Here is a 23,991-nt window from a genome sequence, read left to right on the forward strand (position 1 = left end):
GACAAACTGAAAGCACATCTCAGTGTGTCTCTCTTACCGATGGGGTCTCTGCAGAGCACAGGGTCGGAGGGCGGGCTGGGCAGGCCACAGCCGGCGGCATTGACAGCGATGACTCTGAACTGGTACATGGCGCCCTCCAGCAGGCCGGTGACGTCCCAGTAGTTGCCCAGCGGCAGCGCTCGGATCGGGTCTCGGTTCACTCGGATCCAGCGTTTGCTGGTAGTCTCCTTCTTCTCAATGATGTAGCCGGTGACGGAGGAGCCGCCGTCGTACTTGGGCTCCTCCCAGTTGACAGTCATGGACTCCAGACAGACGTCCGTCACTGTGGGCTTCTCACACTGACCCGGGACAGCTGCATGGGGAAAGGACATCGATCATCAATACATCAGATATAGGAGGCAGGAAGTATTGATCTCTGAAGGCTTTTGGTTGTTGAACTGCACTCAGCCTCGGTTTAATGTACTATACTGATAATTATATTAATGAACTATAAAAAGATAAACATCACATGCTACTTCCTGAAATGACAACACTTTGTTAATCAAGATAAATTAAATAAAAGTACATTTTTAAGTAGGTTTTTAAAGAATCCTGTTTTCTGATTGGCTGGATGGCATGAGTGTTTTTAAGCTGTGATGGGGAATCCTCATCATTATTCTGCATTAATACTCAGACAGAGATGAAGTAATAATGGTCTTTATATTACAAATTCCATGAAAACAAAACTAATTTGGACATATGAAAACATTTAGAGAAGAGGAAACTGGAAGTAATGATGGAAAAAAAAATCTCTTGGAAGTGGATACTTTCAGCTGTTACACTACATCGCCACCTACTGGTCAGAAGAGCAAAGTGATGACAAACATAATGGCGACACAAAGATTAGAAAGAGCTCACTGACCCAAGACATGAAGAGACTATACTTATGTTTTGAGTATTTGTCAATCTCAGCTGTACGGTTATAAAGAAATAATGTATTTTTCAGTTAACCGCATGCTCCTTCTTTCATTATAAGGATTATATACTGTAGTATTGATAAAGTGTTGGTACAAACAAAAACTTTGAGCATTTTTTTGTGAACTGCAAAGCTACTTAAGGATGAAACTGACAGTTCAGGAGGTTTCCACACAGACTGATCTGAACTCACTGAAGAGGTTTCTGGCCTTCTCCGGCTCGCTGACCAGAGGCGGCCCGACTCCAAACTTGTTCTGGGCCATGATTCTGAACTCATACTCGTGGTTCTCCGTCAGCCGGGTCACCACATAGGAGCATTCTTTGGGGTCATTGGAGACGTGGACCCAAGACTTCCTGTTTTCTTCACGCTTCTCAATAACATAGTTGGTGATCTTGGAGCCGCCATTGTCTGTGGGTGGGTCCCAGGCCAGGCCGATCCTCTCTGCAAACACCTCTGTGAATTTGACTGGTCCGATGGGTGGGCCAGGAGGTCCTGCAGGAGGCAACAGTGAAAATGTTCACACAGCATTAATGTAGGATCTTCAACCACTGACTTATTATCAAACCAGTCATTATTTAATTCTCTGGTGACTGACCAATTAGTGCTAAAATGACATTTTCTTTACATTTGTCTCGTTATAACTTAAGGTTTGTGTCTCTCACCCAGCACGGTGAGCTTGATGTCCTTGGTAACTGTGCCCAGGCTGTTGCTGGCTGTCAGACTATAGAGGGCGCTGTCGTGCCTGCTGGCGTCCTGGATCAGCAGTGTGCACTTGTCCTGTGTCACCAGTTTGTTCATGTGCTGGTCGTAGTGGATGGCAGCCTTCTCCTCAGGTTTGGCCAGGCTGGCCTTCTGCCAGGTGAGCGTGGGGAATGGACAGCCGCCCACCTTTGCCACGATGCTGACATCACAGCCCTCCTCGCCCTCCATGGCCTCACGCAGCTCGATGGTGGGAGCACCTACAGGAAGAGATGAGACGCTTTATGAAAACATCAATGAGAAACTAATCAGCAGCACACATCTAAATGTTCAAAATTCTTTCTGAGGCTCAAAGTTATCTATATGCTATAGAAACATTTATATCAAAAGAAAATATCTCTCAAAATAAATGGATGAAGTCACCTGTCACATGTAACGTTTGGTCAGTTACATGATAAATTGAGTGACAGAAAACAAATTGGCAACTATTTCAATAATCGAATAATTTCAGCCAAAAATGCCAATATTCTTAGGTTCCACCTTCTCAAATGTGAGGATTTGCAGCTTTTCTTTGTCATGTACAACAAGAAATTGATATATCTAGTATATACTTTTGACTATTTGCAAATTGAGGACATCACTTTGGGAGAAGTTCCTTTCTTTCGCTATTTTCTTCCATTTTCTAGACTAATTGTGAATGACAATAATCGTTAGTTGCAGTGGGACTCACAAGTCTGATCCTTGATGACCATTGGTCCAACAGTGGCGGAGGGACGGCTGGGTCCGGCAGTGTTCACAGCTTTCACTCTGAACTTGTACTCTCCTCCCTGCAGATCAAAGACAACACAGTCAGCGATGAGTCCGGTTTAAACTTCACTTCAACGTCTTTATAGCAAATTGATTCATCATGAGCAATCAAACTCCTGTTGTTATATGTTTCCTCTGCATGTAATTTCACTGACAATGATTAAACATTGCTAGCAGGATTCAGTATCTTGCAGAATGTGTATAAAAGCCCAAATGGCACCAGGCGATTTACAGGTTTGATTCTGTGTTTTTGTTTGTTTTGTTGGTGAATATGTGGTATATGTGTCGGTTGTTTTATGACACAATAAAAGCAAATCAAACCAAACTTTTTGTTTCAAACAGGAAGATTTCAGTGTCCATCACTTGCTGTTCTTTAGCTGAATGTCCAGTTTCCATTCTGGGCCAATTGTGTTTTCTATGTCACAGTACTAATAAGTAGTAAACTTTATGTGCATAGCGCAATGACTAAACACACGCACAGGTAAAATAATAAAAATAGACCTCATAGTTGAAATGATACAGATTTTAAGTACTAGTAAAGTGAGAGCAGTGTGATCCCTCAAAGGACCAACCTCCTTCACCTCCACCACAAAGGTGAGCTCCTCCACATCTCTCTTGTTGCACTGCTTCCAGGTCTCCTTCTCTGTGCCGCTGGTGTCCCAGCTCAAACGCTCGATGATGTAATGCTTGATGGGAGAGCCACCGTTGTTTTTGGGAGGCTCCCAGGTCAGAGTCACGGTGTTCTTCGTCACCAGGTTGACCTTCAGTTTGGTTGGGGGGTCGGGTGGGTCTGAGGAGGAGGGAGATAATCATTAGACACAGAATAATTCCAGTAAATGGTTTGTGCAGTCACTCTATAGTTGGAATAGTAAGTGTATCCTCACAGATGGGGTCTCTGGCCCGGGCGGGTTCAGTGGTGACAGTGTACGGGCTGAATCCAAGTCTGTTCTCAGCTCGGACTCTGAACAGGTAGTCCTGTCCCTCCAGCAGGCCGGGGACTACGAAGGCCTGGCTGGCACAGGCTGCATTCACCTGATAACAAATCAATCATCCCTCAGTTAATCAATCACAAACTGCAGGATTTATGTTGAATTCAGTCGATCGATTAATTGATAATAATAAACACAAAGACATTTTGTAAAATTATTTTTTTAAATCCTCTGTTTTTCACTTGATTGAGCTAAGCTAGCAGCTTCCCACTGTTTCCTGCTAAGCTAGGCTAAACATATCCTGGTACATGGGTATGATCTACTAAAATTCAAATGCCCAGTGCAGTTGCCAAAGCTAAAACTATTCAATGAAAGTAATTCATTTTCTAAAATAAAAAGTACTTGAAATAAACTTGGACACTTGGTGGATTAAAAACAAACTCATAATAAAATGGAATAATGAAACAAAACCTTAATTGAGAAATTGAAATTTCAATAACTTGGTCTAATAGACTGTTTACCTTGGTCCAGGCCTTGTCAGTGACACATTTCTTCTCGATATAGTAGCTCTTGATTCTTTCACCTCCATCATTGTCAGGCAGTTTCCAGATCAGCCTCATGGTTGACCGGGTGATGTCTGTCACCCTCAGGTCCTTCGGAGGCCCGGGGACATCTGCACCCGAGACAAAGTACAGTCAATAAAGCAAACATTGCCATACTCTGTAACTGAAGACACTCAGTAGCAAAGGAGAAGCTTATAGACGGTTTATATACAAACAGCAAAGACATACCGAGAACATTAACTCTGACGTTTACGTGTTTCTGTCCAGACTTGTTCTTGGCTGTGATGGTGTAGCGTCCAGAGTGGCTCCTCAGACTGACAGGGACTATCACAGTGGACGTGGTCTCTGTGGACTCAACCTGAGTAAATAAAAACAATTAGACGAAAATTAGACTAAAAAGTAGAGCATGAAATTTAATAGAAAACTGTGTAAAAGATAGAAGTGTTCTATAAAATGTAGAATTACAAAAAAAGAATTACAAAATTTAATAAAGACTTCATTGATAATTTTTCTTCGTTGGGACTATTTTTCAGAGGAGGGTGATGAAAATTGAGATTTTACTGGAAACATGAAGAGAAGCATTGTGTTGCTGTGTAGCCTCTCACCTCTGAGTCAACCGGCAGTGTGTGAAGTTTGTTCTTCTTGTGTGACTTGGCTTTGCCTTGGAAGTCCCAGGTCACCTTGGGAACAGGGCGGCCCTTGATGGTGGCGGGTATCCTGATAGGATCTCCAGCACGTATACAAAGCAGGTCGTCAGCTTGTACGTTGATAGTGATAGAAGGTGCGACTGTTGGGAGGAGAAATATTAGTGAAAACATCAGTGATGGACCGAGAGACTTTTGTCTGTGATGAAAGTTGATGTTTACTTATTTCAGTGGGACTTTAAAAAAGGACTTACGGTGGACATCCTCAACCAGAACCTCACTGGTGCGGGGGCTGGGATCAGACTCGCCAATGTCATTGACTGCGATTATCCTGAAGCGGTAGCGTTTGAGCTCACGGAGGCTGGGCACAGTGAACTCAGTGGTGGGGTGCAGGTTCTCGGGATCGTTGACACTCACCCAGTCTGACGTACCCTCATCCTGGATCTGGATGATGTAGCCCTTGATAGGGCTTCCTCCATCCCTCTCTGGTGGCTTCCAGGACAGTGTGATGCTGTACTTTGTCTTATCAACCACCTCAGGAGCGGCAGGCATACTGGGAGGAGCTGGAAGATAGGGTGGCAGTTTGTAAACACAGTTTCCATTTTTGGGGAAATCTAATTTATCATCTCCCAAAATACAAAGAGGACATCTATTTGTCAAAGACTTATCTACCTAGAATTGAACTCAAATTGTTTACAGTTATATTTTGATGTGCTGTAATCTTGTTGGTCAGCAACAGACAGTAGTTTTTATACTCACTCAGAGGGTCGACAGCAAAGGCAGAGTCAGATGGTGCACTGAATGGTCCAGTTCCTGCAGAATTGCAGGCAGCAACCCTGAATTCGTACTCATTTCCTTCAATCAGACGAGTCACCTGGAAAGCACAGAGAGGAACATTTTAAAAGAACCAGGGCCAAGTAATAAACAATCACTTTTCTTTTGGTGATCAGAACAAAATCCTGTGACTCATTGACTTAACCTCCAAGAGATCTCCAACTTTTTATTTTCCACTTAAAACATTAATTTTGTGCTAATGCAAAAACAAAGCACCAGCAACTCACCTGGTACTCCCAGCCTTTCATACTCCGCTTGGTGACTGGCATCTTGTTGACTTTGGCCCAGTAGCTGGTGCCTTTCTCCCTCTTCTCCAGCCAGTAGCCAATAATCAAGGATCCACCATTATCTCTGGGAGGCTCCCAGCTCAGGGTCATGGAGGTCTTGGAGTGCTCGATGATAGTGGGTTTCTCTGGTGGGCCGGGGAGGCCGAAGGGGTCTTTGATAAGGACGTCCTCTGTTGTGCAGGGGTCAGACTTACCATAGCGGTTCTCAGCTCGTACTCGGAACAGGTATGTCTTGTTGGTGTCCAGGTTCCACACCTGTAGGAGAGGGAGGAAGTAGAGTCAAATAAGACTTAAAGGCCTGTGAGAACCACATTATTATTATTATGATTATGTCATCAGGACATACCCCATATTTCCTTTCAATGATGCTGTTGGTAACCTCCACCCACTGTGGTTCAGGTGGAGCTTCCTCTCCCTCTTCCAACTCTGGCTCCTCTGTTATCACGTCCTTCTTCTCAACAATGTAGTTTGTCAGTTCGCTGCCACCATCATCCAGCGGTGCTTCCCAATGGAGGTAGCAAGACTGCGCCTTGATATTGGATACTGTCACATTTCTGGGAGGAAGTGGCCGGTCTGAGAGGAGAGCAGAAGTTAATTTAGGGAGCTGTCAGCTGGATATTGTGTAACTGTCACAGACTATAATATATTCTGTTTAATTAACTGTACGTCCTGTCTTTTCTGCCTCTGATTGCATCAGTAGCAAGTTTTGACTCACCCAGCACTAGGACGGAGATGGTGTGCTTGGCTGAGCCCATGTTGTTGGAGGCAGTGACAGTATAGCTGCCACGGTCCTTCCTGTTGGCATCTGGGATGGACAACGTGGTCTTGCAGTTCATCCTACCAGTCTCTACCGTCTCCATCAGCAGAGTCTCAGTTGGCTTCTCAATCACCACGTCATCCTTGGACCACTCAACCTTGGGGATGGGGAGGCCTAGGACGTCAGCGGGGATCTCGATAGGCTCGCCTCTCTTCACAGTAACGGAGTCGCCCTTGAAATGCTTCAGCATGTGGATCTCAGGAGCAACTGAGAGGGACAAGACAGAACAAAAGAAATCAGAAAAACTCTAAAACTAAAGGTCCCACAGGCTAACATGCCATCACTGGAAAGATTCCTGAGGTGACACCCTTTAGAAAAAACACTGCTCCCTTTTAATAATTTAAAGTTGTCTCAAGGAAAACCTACCTTCATCCCTTAATTATAAAGAGGAAAATACACGGTTATTCTAATTTCAAAATGTTTCTAGATTTGTTCGGTTCTTAATGAAATGAAAATGTCGAAATTCGTATTCAAAATGATTTCAAATATTCACACTTACCTTCATCGTCTTGGATGACCACAGTCAGTGGGATGGATGGCTCACTCTCTCCAATCAGGTTGGCACACTTGATCCTGAACTCATACATAAAGGCCTCGTCCAGACCCTCCACTGTCATGGTCATGTTGGGGCAGATCTCTGTGTTGCAGGGCTCGAAAGCCTGCTGGTCGTGCCTCTTCTTCTCCACAAAGTATCCGATAACAGGGCTGCCGCCGTCATTGCGAGGTGGCCTCCAGGCAAGTGTGATAGAGTTCTTGGTGCGCTCGGTGTAGTGGAACTTCTCGGGGTATGATGGTGGCCCTGCAGAACCAGCAGATTTTATATTTAATATTTTAAAACAGTGAGGTCTCTTCACAAAAGATCATTTTTGTTGTGATAAAAATCAATTGATTTTAGGTCTCACCCTGTGGGTCCACAGCCTTGATGGGTCCCAGCTCGACAGGCGGGCCCAGGCCATACTTGTTCTTGGCGATGACGCGGAACATGTATTCCTGTCCCTCCATGATGCCCACGCACTCACACTTGGACGAGGCAGTTTCAATGGGCTGCCTCCATGTGTGCATCTTGGCATCTCTGCGCTCCACAACAAAGCCGGTCAGGTCACTGCCTCCGTCATCTTCAGGGTCATCCCAGTTCAGGAAGATCATCTTGCGAGTGACGACCACTGGCTTCAGGTCTGTGACAGGTCCGGGGACGTCTATGGCGAAAGCAACATTTTCCTTTAGTGTTCTTTTTATCCATAGCATCTATTTACTGCAAGTTTACTGTTGATTTTCATCATTAAGTCCTGCCACAAATGCCAGCACTTCTACTCACCCATGACCTCCACTCTGGCAGCGGCAGATTTGGTGCCACTGGGGTTGCAGGCAGAGATCTGGTATTTGCCGCTGTCCTTCCTCTGGATGTTCTTGATTGAAACAATGCTATTGTTGCCCTCTGTGAGGATCGCCACACGATCTTTATCAGGTTTGCCATCATCCTTCGTCCAAGTGATGGACGGGTAGGGTTTACCAGTGACTGTGGCAGGCAAACTGAGTGTCTCTCCTGCTCTGATGATCACGCCTTGCTTGATGGTCAGGTCCATTTCAATCACAGGTATCTCTGTGGAAGGGAATGAACCAGTACCCAAGAAAAGAATGCACCAACAAGAGATTAGTTGACATTAAACCTAAATAAATTCCACTCTTGCTCTCCTTATTTTTAACCCTTTCTTGATTTTTTCAGCTGACCTGCAGGATTCTTGACATAAACAGACTCCGTGAACCCTGGTGTGCCCTCTCCAGCAGCGTTGCATGCGATGACTCTGACCAGGTATTTTGCTCCCTCACGGACTCCATAGACAGTAAAAGCCCGCATCTTCCAGGGACGCTCAGTAGACCTGGACCAGTCTTTAGTACCAGCCATGGCCTGAAAAACACCATTGAAGAGAGAAACATCAGTCTGTGTCGCAGAGGGGAGTAATATATATTCTGGACATGTTTCTGAGTTCTGAGTATAAAACTTTAAATGTGATACTGGTACATAGCTGAGATCAAGACTATTTGTGATCTGACCTTATCCACGTGGTATCCCAGAATCTCTCCTCCTCCATTGTCGGCAGGCGGGTCCCACTCCACGTCGATGGAGAGGTCAGTAGTTGCCACCACTCGGGCAACTGGTGGCCCAGGAGGCACTAAACGGTCACAAACACACACAAATCAGACATGTTAACTCTGAGACCAAGTTCCATAGACAGTATCTTCAGGAGTCTAGTGTTCCCCTGTCTAAGTGTTTTCGACTAGTATTTTTACAGGATGCAACTATTTCAGAGAAGGGGAGGACACATGAAAAGTATCATGACAACAAAGCATTTGGTGATTACTATACATTATTATGTATTCCTCCAATTTGACAGAAATGGAAACAACATAAAAGTCATACAGACAGTTTAGACTAGTTTACGTACAGATCGGGGCCTGAGCTGTCTTGGGGTCAGAGGGGATACTGAACTGTCCGGGGCCAGCCTGGTTTTCAGCCGCCACCCTGAAGATGTAAGTCATCCCCTCCAGAAGACCTTCAACGTTCAGCTCAGTGTCAGGGATGATATCTCTGTAGACCAGGACGCAGGAGAATAAGACAACACAGCAAACAGATTTTCCCTGAAATATGCCCAGACATATCTCCATACAAATCTGCCAATACTAATGCTAACTTTTGAGTCAAAGGCAAGAGAGAAAACAGGAGTTCCTTCACCTGTTGACACGAGCCCAGTGGGAGCTGTTGATCTCACGGCGTTCCACCCAGTATCCCAGGATGGGGCTGCCATTGTCGTTTGGCTCATTCCAGATGACCAGCATACTGTGGGCTGTGATGTCATCAATCTCTGGCTTTTCAGGAGCCTCAGGAGGTTCTGAGGAGGAGAGAGGCACAGCAGATAAAAGGTGAGTCATATTTGATTCATGCTATTTTGTCTTCAAGCTCAAATATATGTTGCAAGTCTTAAATAGCACCCAGAAGTTGAATAATGCACATAATTGATACACATGGGTGTGGAAGTTGGACCCATTGACTTCCATGTAATTAGAATAATTTTTGAAAACACTATAAACAAACAGCTCATCATTACTTACTTTTACTTAAAATACAATATTTCATTCTAATTTGTTATCTGAAATGTCACAATGTCTACTTGATGCTACTGCTTCCAATAGCTACTTGCTATTTAGCTTACTTGCTAGCCAGACAAATTATTAATTCAGTTAGTTGTTGTTTAATTGTTAAATTGTTTAGAAACAATGTAGAGAGACTATAAGTTTATAGCTTTGTAATATGTGACTTAAATGGTTAGCTAACATAGATGCATGCTAAGAAAGATGGTAAGCTATCAAAAATGGAAGCCTCACAAAACTAAGAAACGGGTTATGCAAACAAAAAGGAGCAATTTGTTCAAAACTTAAAACATATTTATCAAAGCAAAAATCAATATGAGTAAAACTGCAGAATGCAGGAACATCCAATATTGAATGTGGAAATTAATGTCAGTTGGCTCGGCTTGTAAACCCTTTCATTTATGAGTCACAGAAGAAAAAAAACATATTAAGACATATAAATATAGGATTAGATGTGTGTGACTAATTAATTTACTAATAATACTAATACTAATACTAATAATTTGCTACTACTAATTAAATCACTAATTCAAATGAATACAGTGCCTCTTACATTCCATATAGTCAGTGCCATTGGGAGTACTTACCTCCCAAATTGGAAATCCACATAAGATTACTTGAGTAAAAATAATTGTTTCTAAATATCAACATACCGAAGGGATTCTTTGCAATGAGTGGTTTGGAGATGCAGGGTGGACCAGCGCCGAACTTGTTCTCAGCCACAACCCTGAAGATGTACTCCTTCTTCTCGATAAGTTTGGGCACCAGGTAGCGGCATCCTCTTAGCGTCGAGGTTACGCTGCTCCAGCCAATCTCCAGCTTCGAGTTGTCCTTCTTCTCCAGTGTGTAGTTGAGGATCTCACTGCCGCCATCATCCATAGGAGGATCCCACTTGCAGATCACTGAGTTCTTCCTCACCTCCTCAAATCGGAAGTTCACCGGAGGCCCAGGAGTGTCTGTGATAGATAGGTGAGATAGTCAGTGTTTTTAGCCTCTGAAATTCCACTTTCACTGACAACAATTAATTATTTTCACTAATTAGTAGTGAATCTGTTATATGTATTTTATAGCCACAGTAGCGGTGTGGCTTCAGAGGTGTTGATCTGTTGGTCAGTCCACCACTTTGGTAAAAGTGATGACAAATGTCCTTCACAATTGACCAAAAACTAAAAGTTTTACTATATTTTAAGATGTCTGACTTTGACTGATAGTCAGGTTGTAACAATCTCACAGTGGTCTTAGATCTGCTTTTGAAACGTTGTTTATGTTTACATGTAATCCTGTTTCTTCAAATTATACTTAAAGTTAAATGTGTTTAAATTTGTTAAAAACTCTATATTTGCTTTTAAAATGTATGCACCTATCTACATAATTATACTGGGAAACGCCAGACACATAAATTACATTTAAATGTAATGTCAGAATAGAGTTAAATTCCTACCGAGCACATTGACCTCGCAGGTAGCGGAGGCGATGCCGTGGTCATTCTCCACCTTCACCATGTAGACGCCATGGTCAAGACGGATCGAGTCCGTGATTACAACGGAGGACGTGCCCCTCCGGCTGTTATCAATGGACAGTCGTTCGGTCAGCGTCGGGTAGTCGGTCTCCTCCACCTCGGGCTCCACCACCTCCTCCTTCTTCTCCTCTGCTTCCTTCTTCTCCTCCTCTTTCTTCTCCTCCTCTTTCTTCTCCTCCTCCTTCTTCTCCTCTCCTTCTTTCTTCTTCTCCTCCTCCTTCTTCTCCTCCTCCTTCTTCTCTTCTCCTTCCTTCACCTCTGCGTCCTTCTTCTCTCCCTCACCTTCCTCCTTCTTCTTTTCTTCCTTCTTCTCCAACTTCTTCTTCAGGGGTCTCTCAGGCCTCTTGCGGAGTGGTTCAGGTCGGATGATCTTGTTGTTCCAGTACCAGGTGATCTGAGGGTATGGTGAGCCGGAAATATTGGCGTCCAGGCAGATCTGGCAGCCTCGCCTCACGTTCAGGCCAGACTGCAGGCTGCCGCTCAGGAACACTTTCGGAGGATCTGAGAAAGAACACAGAAAAGTGAACATAAAGTTCAGCAGTAAACATGGCGACGTTAGAAGAGGGAAGTGAAAAAATCCTTACCAACAGCGTCCGATGCTTTGACAAACAGCGTGCTGCGAGATGGCTCGCTGACCCCCGCTGCGTTTTCAGCTTTGACTCTGAAGGCGTAGCTCTTGCCCTCCGTCAGCCTTCTGACAGTGTAGGACAGGACAGGCACCAGGAAGTCATTGCACCTCTCCCACTTGTCCTCGCCCTTCTGCTGCCTCTCCAGGATGTATCCCATGATCTTGGAGCCACCATCGTACATTGGAGGCTTCCAGGTCAGCGTGATGGTGCTAGATGTGGGGAACTGGGTCTCCACGTCCACCGGTGGGTCGGGGGGATCTGGAATGAGACGGGACACAATGTGGATTTCAGTTAAATTTCTACTGAACATAAACTGTCATTTACATATTAATTGCATCATACCATAAATTAAATGTCATGGTGTTTGCTTACGTTTCTGGTCCTGGGCGATGACTGGGTGACGGAGCTCGACGAACTCTCCTCCTCCGATCTTGTTCACGGCCTGGACTCTGAAGTAGTACTCTCCATTAGGGATCAGGTCTTTGATGGGCCAGCTCACCTTATTCTCCCCTGACATCTGGTTGATGTATGTCCTCCTGCCGGCCTCACGCCGCTGCCAGAGAGCACAGGAAAACATGAACAATGAACAAACTTAAGAAATATGAGCGACATCATTTTATAAAAACAGATTTAAAACCATCATAAATAAAAACATCCTACAAACCTGCAGGACGTAGTGAAGAATCGGGGTACCACCGTCGTAGTCAGGAGGATCCCAGGATATTTTACAGGAGCTCTTGGTGATCTCTGAGGCCACAATTTCCTTACAGGGACCAGGAAGACCTGAAGACAGAGACACAGAGACGTATTAAAAATCATCTACTGCTAAGAGTTCAAACACAACGGACCTCATGCAAGAAGAACTCATATGAACAGATTTGTCCTGAAATGGCATATTTTCATATTTTCTAATTGTTTCAGCTCCTCTAGTATGAATGCTGGTTTGTCTGCTGGTTTCTGATTCTTTTTTTCACTCTTTGGGATCATTTTTGTGAATAAAACACGGACACAAAGAGTTTGTGATGTTTAGAAAGTTTCTCGGAACAAACCTCACAGAGAAAAGTAAGAAAGGTTAAGAAGAAGACAATGTTTAGTGAGTTCTGTGATTAGTTCAGAGCTGTGATGGGAATGTGTTTGGGTACCGATGACTTTGACGTTGATGGTGGCGCTGGCGGCTCCCAGTTTGTTCTCCAGGGTGACTTTGTATTGTCCAGCATCAGCGTGAAGACTGCTTTCGACCTCCAGGTGACAGGAAGTATACTCCTTCCTGTTGAGCACAAACAATCCCATCAGCCACTGCTGCTCACACTGACTAAGAACAGGCCAATCAGATACAGACAGGTTTAAGATGACAGACAGATATCAATTATTCTGATCTGATAACGGATAGATTTGCTGATATTTTTGTGTTGGAAACTGTCTTTTTTTTAACACTCAAAAAGCAATAAAGAAAATAACTAACTGACTTTACTGGTTAATGTCTGTGAAATAACATGGACTCAGTGACTATATGGAAACTAAAATAAACCCTGTATATTGATAGGATTGACAGTGTAATTGCATTCTTAGTTTATATCTGATCTGAATTTGGAGGAAGAATAAATTCACAGCCTGAATTTGATAAAACGTTGCGCTGACCTGAAGCCGAGGCGCTCGTCAGCCTTCAGCTCCTTGCCATCTTTGTGCCAGGTGATTCTGGGTGAGGGGACGGCTTTGAAGGGAACTGGGATGTGCAGCTTCTCTGTTTCCACGACAACCAGGTCCAGAGTCTGGAAGTCAAGTGTCGGGTTGCCTGGAAACACGGAAAAGAGCAGGTGTCAAATAAAATAACCGTGTTAAAATGTTAAGCTAGCATCAGTGAGCCCGGTGGACGTTCTTACAGTCAGAGTCTGCAGCAAAGACGTTCTCAGAGATGTCGGACGGCTCACTGACTCCGACGGAATTGATGGCTCTCACTCTCAGGATGTACTCCTTCTCGGGGACGATGCCCTCCTCAACGCGGTACTTCAGCTCCTTCACTGGACGGGAGTTGACCCTCATCCATTTCTCTGTTCCAGCCTCGCACATCTCAATGTGGTAGCCGGTGATGGGGCAGCCGCCGTCCCTCTGCGGAGGTTTCCAGGCAATGGACAGGAAGTCCCTGCTGGCTCCAGTCACATGCAGCTCAATGGGTGGAGACGGGACACCTGGAAGGGAGAGGACAGACAGTTTTATTTCAAAACTCTATTTATTGAGTTTCCTAACAGATAACAGACAAGTAGTATACCGTGTTTCAATTAAGATTTTAAGTAATTAGAAAAGAGATGATCAGGGAGCGAAAGAAACAGAACACTTGTGTGAGGATCATTTCAAATACAGATGCAGCCGCCCAGAATTGCCAGCTGGTCCATGACAGGGCCCTTACAAATCATAGACTGTATAAAAATATGGACGTAGTTAGCGTGACGTCACCCGTTGGTTTCTGAAGAGCGGTTTTGAAGCTCCGGCCGTCGCCATCTTGGCAGTGCGTGACGCTGCCAAACTCCCAGCCAATCAAAAATGGGCAAAGAGGCGGGGCCGAATGGCTGAAACAAGCCACCTAGCGGCTGGCGGACCTGTCACTCAAAGCAGCCATGTCCTTCATTATGCATAACTTTATGGCTTAATTTAATTTAAACGGGTGAGTTATAAAAAAATTCACCTCCCGTACAGTTGTCATGAAAGAGGAAATTAGCTACAGAGACCAAAACCGTTGTTTGTACCAGGCTGTAAACATGTTTATTTCTGCTGTAAAGTTGGGCATTTTAACATGGGGGTCTATGGGGATTGACTCGCTTTTGGAGCCTCAAGTGGCCATTCAAGGAACTGCAGTTTTTGGCACTTCCTCATTGGCTTCATTTTACAGCCCCAGAGGTTGTGGCTTGGATGTCACCCATCGTTTTGCATCGGAGCCGGTTTGAAGCCCAGAGTTGCAGTTTATGGTCGGTTTAGGGCCACGACCTTCAAAATAAGGAGGTGTTGCCTATAGTCAGACTCAGGCTACTTCCACAGTAATAAGTTTTCGTTTTGAAACATATAACCTTTGCTGCGTTTACGCCTAGCGTCCATTTTTCAGCCCTGGAGGTTGCCGCTTGATACAGATCTGTACTAATCTGAATGGACAGCAATTCTGAGTGGCTGGTACTGTAAGGTATTTATTAGTCATTACTGGGGAAGGAATTTCTTTATCTGATGTCAGATTTAACAACTTACCTGTTGGATCTTCAATAGTGAGGATCTCAGTGGGCTCGCTCGGATGTCCAACACCGGCCTCGTTCTCGGCGCGGACCTGGAACTGAACCTCTGTTCCCTCGATGACGTCAGTCACTCTGTATTTACAGTCAGGACCTGAAGTCTTGCCACACTTCACCCAGCGAGTTCCGAGTTTCTCCTTCTTCTCCACGGAATACCTACAGAACAGAGTCAACGAAAGACGAGGTTCATACCGTAACAAGGCCGACACCAAACATGAGGAAATTAAACTGTTGCTGCAACATGTCCCGTTTACATTTTAGTCAAATCTGAATTGGATATCAAGTATTCAGATCAGTATTCGGCAGTGGTGGACAAAGTACATTCATTTGAGTACTGTACGGTATATTTTCAGGTACTTATACTTTACCTGAGTATTTTAATTGTCTGAGACTTTATACTTCTACTACAACACATTTCATTTCATTCATTGTAAGGCTGCAACTGAACTGTTGTCTTCATAATCAATTAATTTGCTGATTATTTCCTGGATTCATTCAGAGAAAAACATCAAACCCTCATATCTGAGATGCTGGAATCAGTGAATTATTTGCATTTTTGCTTGAAAATGGACTAAAAAGATGAATTGATTATGGAATCTGTTGCAGATTAATTTTCAGTAAATCGACTAATCAGCTCTAAAATATTATACTTTTTACTCCGTTAATTTTATCTGACAGTTGTTGTTATCGTACACATTACGCTTTTACATAAAAAAACATGTGATCATCTAAAATATGACAACTTTTACAGATAAAATGAGCTGCACCTCCACCAGCTACAACATTAACATGCTAATTAGACATTGCAATGATCATAATAATTCAGTGATATAAAATGTATAATAATATAACACTCTGAAAGGACTCATTCAACATAATATTTACTTTTACTTTTGATATTTCAAATACATTTTGTTGCTTCAAATGGAGTATTTTGAAAGCTACTTTTACTTAAAACTGGTAATGTGTTTTCAGGACTGAAACCCTACCTGAGGATGGGTCTGCCACCATCGTTTTTGGGCGCCTCCCAGTTCAGGTCCACATATCTTTTGGTCACGGCATATACGGTGAGGGCATATGGTGGCCCGGACTGTGTGCCACTGCTAAAAGCAATGATCAATAATGTTATAAGAAAAGATACACAAGACAGTACAATTTATTTTATTTCTTTGAAGGTCAGTAACTTGTTTTACAAATCAGTACATACATACATGAAGGGATCATTATATTCTGTTTCCTGGACTGAGACACAAACCTGAGAACTGAAAACTCACCTCTTCAGTCTCACCTGTCTATAAACTCTTCCACTGGTTGTTTTTATCAACATTTATATTGTTCAAAATCCTTTTTACACTTTTGTTCACACATACAGGGGTTGAGGTCTCCCCTCAACACTATATAGAATTCATATGATGGAACTGACATTTGTACGGAAACCAGCACATACAGGAATCAAAGGAAATGAAATAGCTGACAGATGAACAAAGGAAGAACATTTGGAGAACGTTTTGGTCATTCAGGATTAAACAGAACGTTATTTAAAATAGGAAAATATAATACAGGAAGGTGGGAATTTTGTGATTGAGAAGAAACTTAAGAGCATGTTATGCTTTAATGTCCAAAATATGATGCTGAGAGAAGATCAAAGAAATAAAGTTAAGCTTTGATTTATGTGATCTATTATGAAGAAAGGTGTTTTCAAACTTGATAGAAAGAATAAGAATATAACTTTATTTTCTTAATTTTACTTTTTTTATGTATTATTAGAATTAGTGAATGTATAGATTCCTGATCCACACTCCATTCCAGTTGATGGTGGTAATGCACCAAAATGTTGTTTGGCAACCGCCATAAAAATGAAGAAGACGAAGAAGAAGAACAAGAAGTTCCTCTTTTGCACAATCAGCAAATGAGACTTCAAGGTGAAATCTGTAAGTACTTTAACTGATTTTCACCAGTTTTCTCCACATATAATATATTTAGTCATTAAAATGCAGTTGAAACTGTGTTTTATCTGCATTTCTATCCAGCTAAATGTTGAAATAAGTGTAGCTTAAATACTGGAACAATAATGTCTGATATGTTTTTTCCACAAAACCAATAAAGAAAATCACATCACATTTGTGTGAATTGAATATTGGACCAGGATTGGATTCCAAACTAGTTGTGATGTCACAAATCCTGCTCATAGGACCACATCTGAATATCTGATTTTAAATGATTTCAGAGAAACTTTCAGCAGAAGAATGAAAACAAACTCTGCACATGATTCTACAAAGAGAAGAGAACAAACATCCAACTGAAGGAACAAGAAGAAAAACGTTTTTGAGTGGAGCGACTTTATGAAAGGGAAGGAAAGGCAAACAAATCAACTACACATTAGGATAATAAAAAGCAAATAAGCACAGACTAATACCTCCTTATTGATGATCTCAACATGAATGTGTATTAACACAATAATACTAAACCATTCTCCATCATACTGGTATTAAGCTGATCATCATTAATGATAATCAATGATAATGGTATGATGACCATGTATCTCAGCAGAAAGTAGGCTTACATTTTGTTAATGAAGTCATCTCCAAAGTCAATCATCAGTCTCAGTGCGTTCAGCATCAGTGTGTTAACATCCTCATCCAGGTAGGTTTCTGAGCTGTAGTTCTTCACAGCAAAGATGCAGTTGAGTGGAATACCCAGCCTAGCGCTGAAGTCTGTGATCTAAGTTTTAAAGAAACAATAATTCATCTACAGTGAGCTCACATTATAAAAATAATGAACTTACTTTACATTTCTGTAACAAAACTGACAGAAACTCACCTTTTTCTTCAGGTGTTTGCTCTTGTAGACATTCTTTTGATCCTTTTGAGTTTCACCACAGGCTTCATCAACTTTGGTGACAATCGCCACTTGAGGAATCCCTGCCGACAGAGAGATGCATTTAGTAACCTGACTTCAGTTAACTTTCACAGTTCATTCAGGTTTAAAAAAACATTAGAACTGCATGTTAAACACTGTAAACCACAAACCTAAGAAATGCAGACTAGACCACTTCACATTAAGAAGACAGATAAATACAGATTAAAGCTGTGGTGTTCACAAACCAGCACAAAATATATAAAATACTGAAGAAACAACAGTTTACCAATACCAACAAAAAGACACAAACAAAAATTAGCTGTAACTTATTGTTCCACAATGTAAACTTTCTGGAATAAATATTCATTTTGGCATTAATATTTTATTTTAGCTTAAACTATTGCAGAACTATATTAATTTAATTCTATTTTATAATTTCTGCATATTCTATATTACTATGTGCTGAAAATGAATTTATAGGGGAGCAAGACTGAGGAGGATATTTACTAAGCACTAAGGGTCCTATCTTACGCCCGGTGCAGAGCGCAGAGAGTCTCTTTGCTATTTTAAGACAGACGCAGTTGTCATTTTCCCGTCCAGCGCCCACGTTGTTGGCACTTGCGCCCATCAGTGCGCCCATCAGTGCGCCCATCATTGCGTCCATCAGTGCGCCCATCAGTGCGCCCATGGGCATGTTGGTCTAAATGTAAGGTGTGGTCAGGCGCATTGTTGGCGTATTGCTATCTTGAGGCAGCAGAGAGCGATTGCACTATTGACCAACAAAAACCTGGTCTAAAGTCAATGGCGCAGTGTTTCACTGTTATTTTAAGGAGCGTTATCAGGACAGTAATATGCACCTACACAGGCGGCTGCACCACATACACTCTGCTTGTTACACACACAGGACACGCAGCAGCGCACAAACATGCACAAGGTAACAAATAAAAGGATTACAATGTGAAAGATTATTATTGTGTATATTAATATATTTTTAAAAATACATGTCATAATGCTCAGTCATAATATTTATCAGAATTAACTAATCGCAGTAATGATGGATTAAATTGTTGAATTATTTGACCAAATCGTGTAATCATGTAGGTATTTAAACAGACGGACAACAACGGATCAGACACAGATCGACTTTCCTGCTGCATCAGTACATGATGACATGAGGAAATAAATGAGGTGAAAACAATGATTAAACTAACGAAGGAAATAAATCTACACAGCTTCTAGCTGCTGCCAGCAGCAGGATCAGCACCTTGGAGAGCTCATCAAGTCCTGATAACTGTGTTGATGATTCTTTACATGATTAAAATTAATTCTTTAATTTTTGAACAATATTTAACAAATATTCTTTAACATTTTTGAGGTTACAGTGATCAAGTTTCTATACTTTCAACAATTAAAACCTGCTGATTTGACCTGATACTCCCTGACTGAACAAAACGATTTTAAAGAATCCAAAGCTGTAATTAAAATAATAAACCTTTTCAAAAACCAAACGAAGACAAATTTGCAACAAATGAATGAACAGGATCTTAAACTGGTGGTCTGGGACCACGGGAGGGTCCAGGAGCAGCAGTGTGCTCGCTATGGATCGCGCACTTTCCCTTTGCGCACGAGGAGATCCGTTTCCTCTGCAGAGAAGCGCTCCTTCTTGCTACTCGGCAAATGCGCCGTTATAATAGCAATCCGCCAAGGTGCAAGCACACCTGGCTCTTAAAGGGAATGGGAGATGACACTGTGATTGGTTTATTGCATGTTACGCTGAAAACACAGCCATGATTAATTAGGAGACTATGGACAACCCCTTTGAACCGTGCGCCTGGCGCAGCGACCATTTTTCCACCGTTAAAATAGCAAAAGTGGATTTGGACACAAACTAAGTGCATTTGCGCCATGCTGTTCAGACCGTGCGCTTTAGATCGTTAAAATAGGGCCCGTAATCACAAACATTTGTGTTGTCACAATGTTTTAACGTAGCAGGATATTTAAAATAAGCTGCACGTCATCTGATTTGCAGAAAGTGATGAGAATCAGACTCACTTGTATGTCTGGACAAGAATGGAGTGAAAAGTGATTTCTGCTGCTGAACTTTGAATGTTCAGCGGTGCCACTTTTCTTCCATTTAACTGACACAAAACCTCAGTATGGTCAGTAAATAAGGAGAATCACAGTTCAGCTGTTTAGCGCCTAAAAGAGGAGCTGAGAATCCTCAGTAAATATGTTCATAAGAGTCTAGAGCCCTGCGAGCTGCTCTGTGTGGCTGTAACTTAGGTACTGTACTGACATTCTTTTAGCTAAATGCTAATATGTTGATGTTTAGCAGGTATAATGCTCACCATGTTCACCATCTTAACGTTAGCATGCTAACATTTGATAATTAGCAGTTTGTATGTTTCGGACAAATTTAAATTTTGAGCGGATGATGTCACTGGGTGAAAAGTCAGAGGATCAGTGAAGAGATTAGATTCATCCTGAGAGGATCATGAATATCTGTACAATATTCATCCAATAGTTATTGAGATATTTCAGTCAGAAACTGGACTCTAACCAAATTTAAGGGATAAATATCAAATAATTAATTAGTTAAAATAATTAATTCATATCAAAAATGTTTATATACATATATTAAATTAGATATATTACATCATTATCAGATTGTTTTAAACGCTAATATTTCTATATTTACATCAGTGTCATAACTGCAGTATCAGCTGAGCTGCAGTCTGTACGTACTCAACATTCACATCATCATTAGTTCTGCATGAGTTCACTGATTGAAGCAGATTCATGAACACTCAGCTTTACTGTGAGCAGTGTACCTGAAACCTTATTAGAACAGATGTGTTTCATTGGCTGATACTCTTCTCTAAAGCACTGCTCTTACCCAAGTCACTGGCTGCTTCTCTGATTTCCCTCATCTTCTGCATAACAGGCTCCTTAATCTCTGATGCATTAGCAGAACAGACACAAACCAGAACATGAACTTTGTCATCTGCAGACGGTGAGGAGATGTATCCAGGATCACCGTCTGACAATGGAGATGCAGGATTGAACTGTAAAATAATATAAAAGTCCATATAAACAATGATGCAACAATGTCAACAAAGTCTACAAAAAAGGTTCATATCTACTGAGCAAATGGGAGAAGTATACAAATCTATTTTTAGTTAAAAAAAAATTAACTAATAAATAGCTTTAAAAGATAAATAAAATTCAGTATTACCAGTAGAAGTATTCAGACTTTTATTAAAATTAGTGAAATATTTAATATAACAAGATATTTTTCATGTTATTCAGAGATATTTTATATTTTTTATATTTATTTTTACTAGATACTAAATACATGACATAAATCTTATTCAAACCATAATGACATATGGAAGTTTCTTGTTATTACTAACCAACTTATCATGTTATAACGAGAAGTTTGATTTAATGAGATACGTTCATTTTGTGAGATAACAAAGTGATATGTTGTTATTACAAGAAGATTTCTTGTAAAAACTGAATAATTTGGCATCTAGTAATAATGAGAAAATATCTCAAAATAACATGAAAAGTTTCTTGTTATAACAAGAAACTGAGCAGATATTTCTTGTCATGGTGTCAGCACTATGCTGCCATACAAAACTAACGTGTTTGACTGAATCAAGTGTTACAGTTGTACCTTGTATCCCTCCTGCACGTGTCCCTTCAAGGCCAGTTTGATGTCTTCCACTCTGACTCCACATCCAGTCCCTTCCTCCAGACCCATGATGTCATTGAATACAAAAGGGTAGAAGTTTCCTCTGCTTTCTTTCTGGATTCTGTGAGTCTCATACTGAAAGAAACATGGAAATGTGCAGGATTTATGACAATGGTGCCATCCTTTAACTAGTGTCTTTGTTTGTAATTTGCAGAGAATTGTGGGTTGGACCAGCATGAAACTCTCCTGGTTGAATCATCTGCCAAAGATTAACAACTACGTTAGAAAATATCTGGTTTGAAGTATTTGATACAGTAAAATACTGACATCAGCTGAGTAATTATTGGTATTGTCTTTGTATGGAAGGATAAAACAGTTAGAATATAAATGGCCTTACTGCTTTCATTGTTTTGTTCTATAAAGTCTACACTATTAGAACTGATCCCCTTTAAACTGAGTCTACAGCTCTGTTTTTAAATACTGTGGCAGACTGAGAAGCACATCCTGTATCCAAAACCAGCACGACACCTCCTGATGTAACGAGGCCTCGTCTGAGGTAGTCACATGATTTTTGGCAAATGAAGCATTGAAACATCTCACTGCAATACTTTTGCTTTGAAAAGTTGATCATGTGTGGAAGGTAACATCACTAATAGTAACACCAGACGGAGATGAGGCAAGTGTGTCAAATCTCAAGTGTCAGAAACATCAAATCAGAGTGAAAGGAGGTGAAGAAGAATTAGTAGAGGAAGAAAAAGACTTGTTCTGGGCTAGTTTACGTACTTTCTTGGAGTGACTTCTGTCACTGACGGTTGCACTGGCTTCAGCTGTAACGCTCAGCCTGCCTCTCACGGCGCTGACGACAGAACTGATGAAGCTGGACTTTCCAGCACCGACTGGCCCGTAAAGCAAGATCCTGAGATGTTTGACGTTGGTGTTTTCAGGTTGATAATTCCTCACATACTGCAGATCTCTCTCTTTGTCTCTGTGTAAAAAATTGTTGAATTGGATTTTAGATTAAATGCATAAAACGTTCATATCAGTTTTTACAAGGTGGTGTCCAAAATCACTCCGTTATACATTCATTGACTACTCCCTATATAACAGTCACTCAGCAGTTCACTAAACAATGAGCTGTAAATTGAGATTCTTCTCTAACTCTGGACACAAAGCCAATACATTTCCATCACTGGCGGGTCCTGGAGAAATAATATTTACTGAGCTTTGATAATTTTAGATTATTGTCAAATTAGTGCCTGGTTTATGGTTTGGCCCCTCCTCCACTACATGACTTTGTGTACACTTGCTCAGTAAATTCTATTAGATCCTCCAGATAGGAGATTGCACCATTTCACCGCACTGCATTTTGGCAATCAGCTTTCTCTGTAACAAATCAGTGGAACACGCTGCCTGACAACGTGAGGAGCTGCAGCTTTACTTTCAGAACCAAGTTAAAAAATCTGTTAAAAGCTGCTCAGCTCTGTACTCACTGACTGTGATATTCTATGTTATTGTCTTCCTGACTTGCTTTAATCAATCAATCAATCAATTTTTTATTTATATAGCGCCATATCACAACAAAAGTCATCTCAAGGGACTTTTCACATAGAGCAGGTCAAGACTGTACTCTTTAATTTACAGAGACCCAACAATTCCCCCATGAGCAGCACTTGGCGACAGCGGTAAGGAAAAACTCCCCTTTAACGGGTAGAAACCTCAAGCAGAACCCGGCTCTTGGTGGGCGGCCATCTGCTTTGACCAGTTGGGTTGAGAGAAAGAGAGAGGGAAAGGGGGAGGGGGGACAGGAGAGCAACAATCACAACAACAACAACAAGCATAAGCATCTATAGACAGGGAAGGATGCCATCAGGACTGTGAAGGACTGCGAAGGCTCGGCCCAGAACCCAGGTTTTCCTGTGACAAAAAACTCTGGGGAAGAAGCAAAGTTAGTGACATGCATTGATGTTACATGAATACATACAGATGGAGGAAGAAAGTAGTGTACATGCCACAGTTCAGACATACAAATAAAATGGTGGAGGGTAAATAAACAGTAGTGCACTATGCAGAAAATAAGGAGAGATTTCAGACACAGTGTAAGAGTCAACAGCCATGCTAGCAGTGAGGTTGTACTTAGCATTGTACCGTGTTCACAGTAACAATGGTTACATTATACTTATAGCTAATTATTTCAACTATTCATCCATTATTTTTGGTTAATTATTTCAACTGGTTATAAATAACTTTTAGCTAACATGCTAATTTCAGCAGGTATAATGTTTACTGTTAGATTAGTTTGTTAGCATTGTAGCATTTGCTTATTAGCAACACAG

The 23,991-nt window shown here is 41.7% G+C and overlaps 3 protein-coding genes across 3 annotated transcripts in view; all 3 read right to left on the bottom strand.

Moving 5' to 3' along the window:
* The window catches only part of LOC137192242 (titin-like), a 79,240-nt gene extending 76,756 nt beyond the window's left edge, over positions 1–2,484 (bottom strand). Inside the window, exons 1-4 of the mRNA XM_067602775.1 lie at positions 2,385–2,484; positions 1,618–1,914; positions 1,148–1,447; positions 38–352 (exon numbers count right to left, since the gene is read on the bottom strand). Of these exons, the coding sequence (XP_067458876.1) occupies positions 38–352; positions 1,148–1,447; positions 1,618–1,914; positions 2,385–2,406 (934 nt within the window). The 5' untranslated portion in view covers positions 2,407–2,484. The remainder of the gene's footprint in view (positions 1–37; positions 353–1,147; positions 1,448–1,617; positions 1,915–2,384) is intronic.
* A 336-nt stretch (positions 2,485–2,820) lies between these two features.
* On the bottom strand, positions 2,821–16,429 carry LOC137192183 (titin-like). The gene is made up of 29 exons (XM_067602694.1): positions 16,377–16,429; positions 16,092–16,205; positions 15,062–15,258; positions 13,711–14,016; positions 13,469–13,622; positions 12,973–13,097; positions 12,495–12,613; positions 12,203–12,383; positions 11,786–12,088; positions 11,124–11,702; positions 10,336–10,638; positions 9,267–9,423; positions 8,980–9,122; positions 8,588–8,706; positions 8,264–8,441; positions 7,851–8,135; positions 7,438–7,731; positions 7,035–7,334; positions 6,434–6,742; positions 6,065–6,291; positions 5,659–5,973; positions 5,357–5,471; positions 4,852–5,160; positions 4,559–4,740; positions 4,182–4,311; positions 3,912–4,063; positions 3,346–3,493; positions 3,034–3,251; positions 2,821–2,889 (listed from the first exon to the last, which is right to left on the bottom strand). Exons 1-29 carry the CDS (start codon positions 16,427–16,429, stop codon positions 2,821–2,823), a joined length of 6,084 nt encoding a protein of 2,027 aa, XP_067458795.1.
* Positions 16,248–23,991, bottom strand: part of LOC137192248 (interferon-induced protein 44-like) — a 41,638-nt gene continuing 33,894 nt past the window's right edge. Inside the window, exons 5-9 of the mRNA XM_067602784.1 lie at positions 22,442–22,643; positions 21,641–21,793; positions 20,858–21,026; positions 17,923–18,023; positions 16,248–17,823 (exon numbers count right to left, since the gene is read on the bottom strand). Of these exons, the coding sequence (XP_067458885.1) occupies positions 17,662–17,823; positions 17,923–18,023; positions 20,858–21,026; positions 21,641–21,793; positions 22,442–22,643 (787 nt within the window). The 3' untranslated portion in view covers positions 16,248–17,661. The remainder of the gene's footprint in view (positions 17,824–17,922; positions 18,024–20,857; positions 21,027–21,640; positions 21,794–22,441; positions 22,644–23,991) is intronic.

This window comes from Thunnus thynnus, chromosome 11, assembly GCF_963924715.1.
Source record: "Thunnus thynnus chromosome 11, fThuThy2.1, whole genome shotgun sequence".
NCBI lineage: Eukaryota > Metazoa > Chordata > Actinopteri > Scombriformes > Scombridae > Thunnus > Thunnus thynnus.

Bases quoted from the DNA above. Each gene is read 5' to 3' on its own strand.
- LOC137192183 (XM_067602694.1), bottom strand. From the start codon at position 16,429: ATGTTGATAAAAACAACCAGTGGAAGAGTTTATAGACAGGTGAGACTG. The intron at 13,098-13,468 runs GTCAGCGCAACG...TGTGCTCAACAG, and splicing joins GACGAGCGCCTCGGCTTCAG to GAAGGAGTATACTTCCTGTC. The intron at 9,424-10,335 runs GTATGTTGATAT...TCTCCTCCTCAG, and splicing joins CATTGCAAAGAATCCCTTCG to AACCTCCTGAGGCTCCTGAA.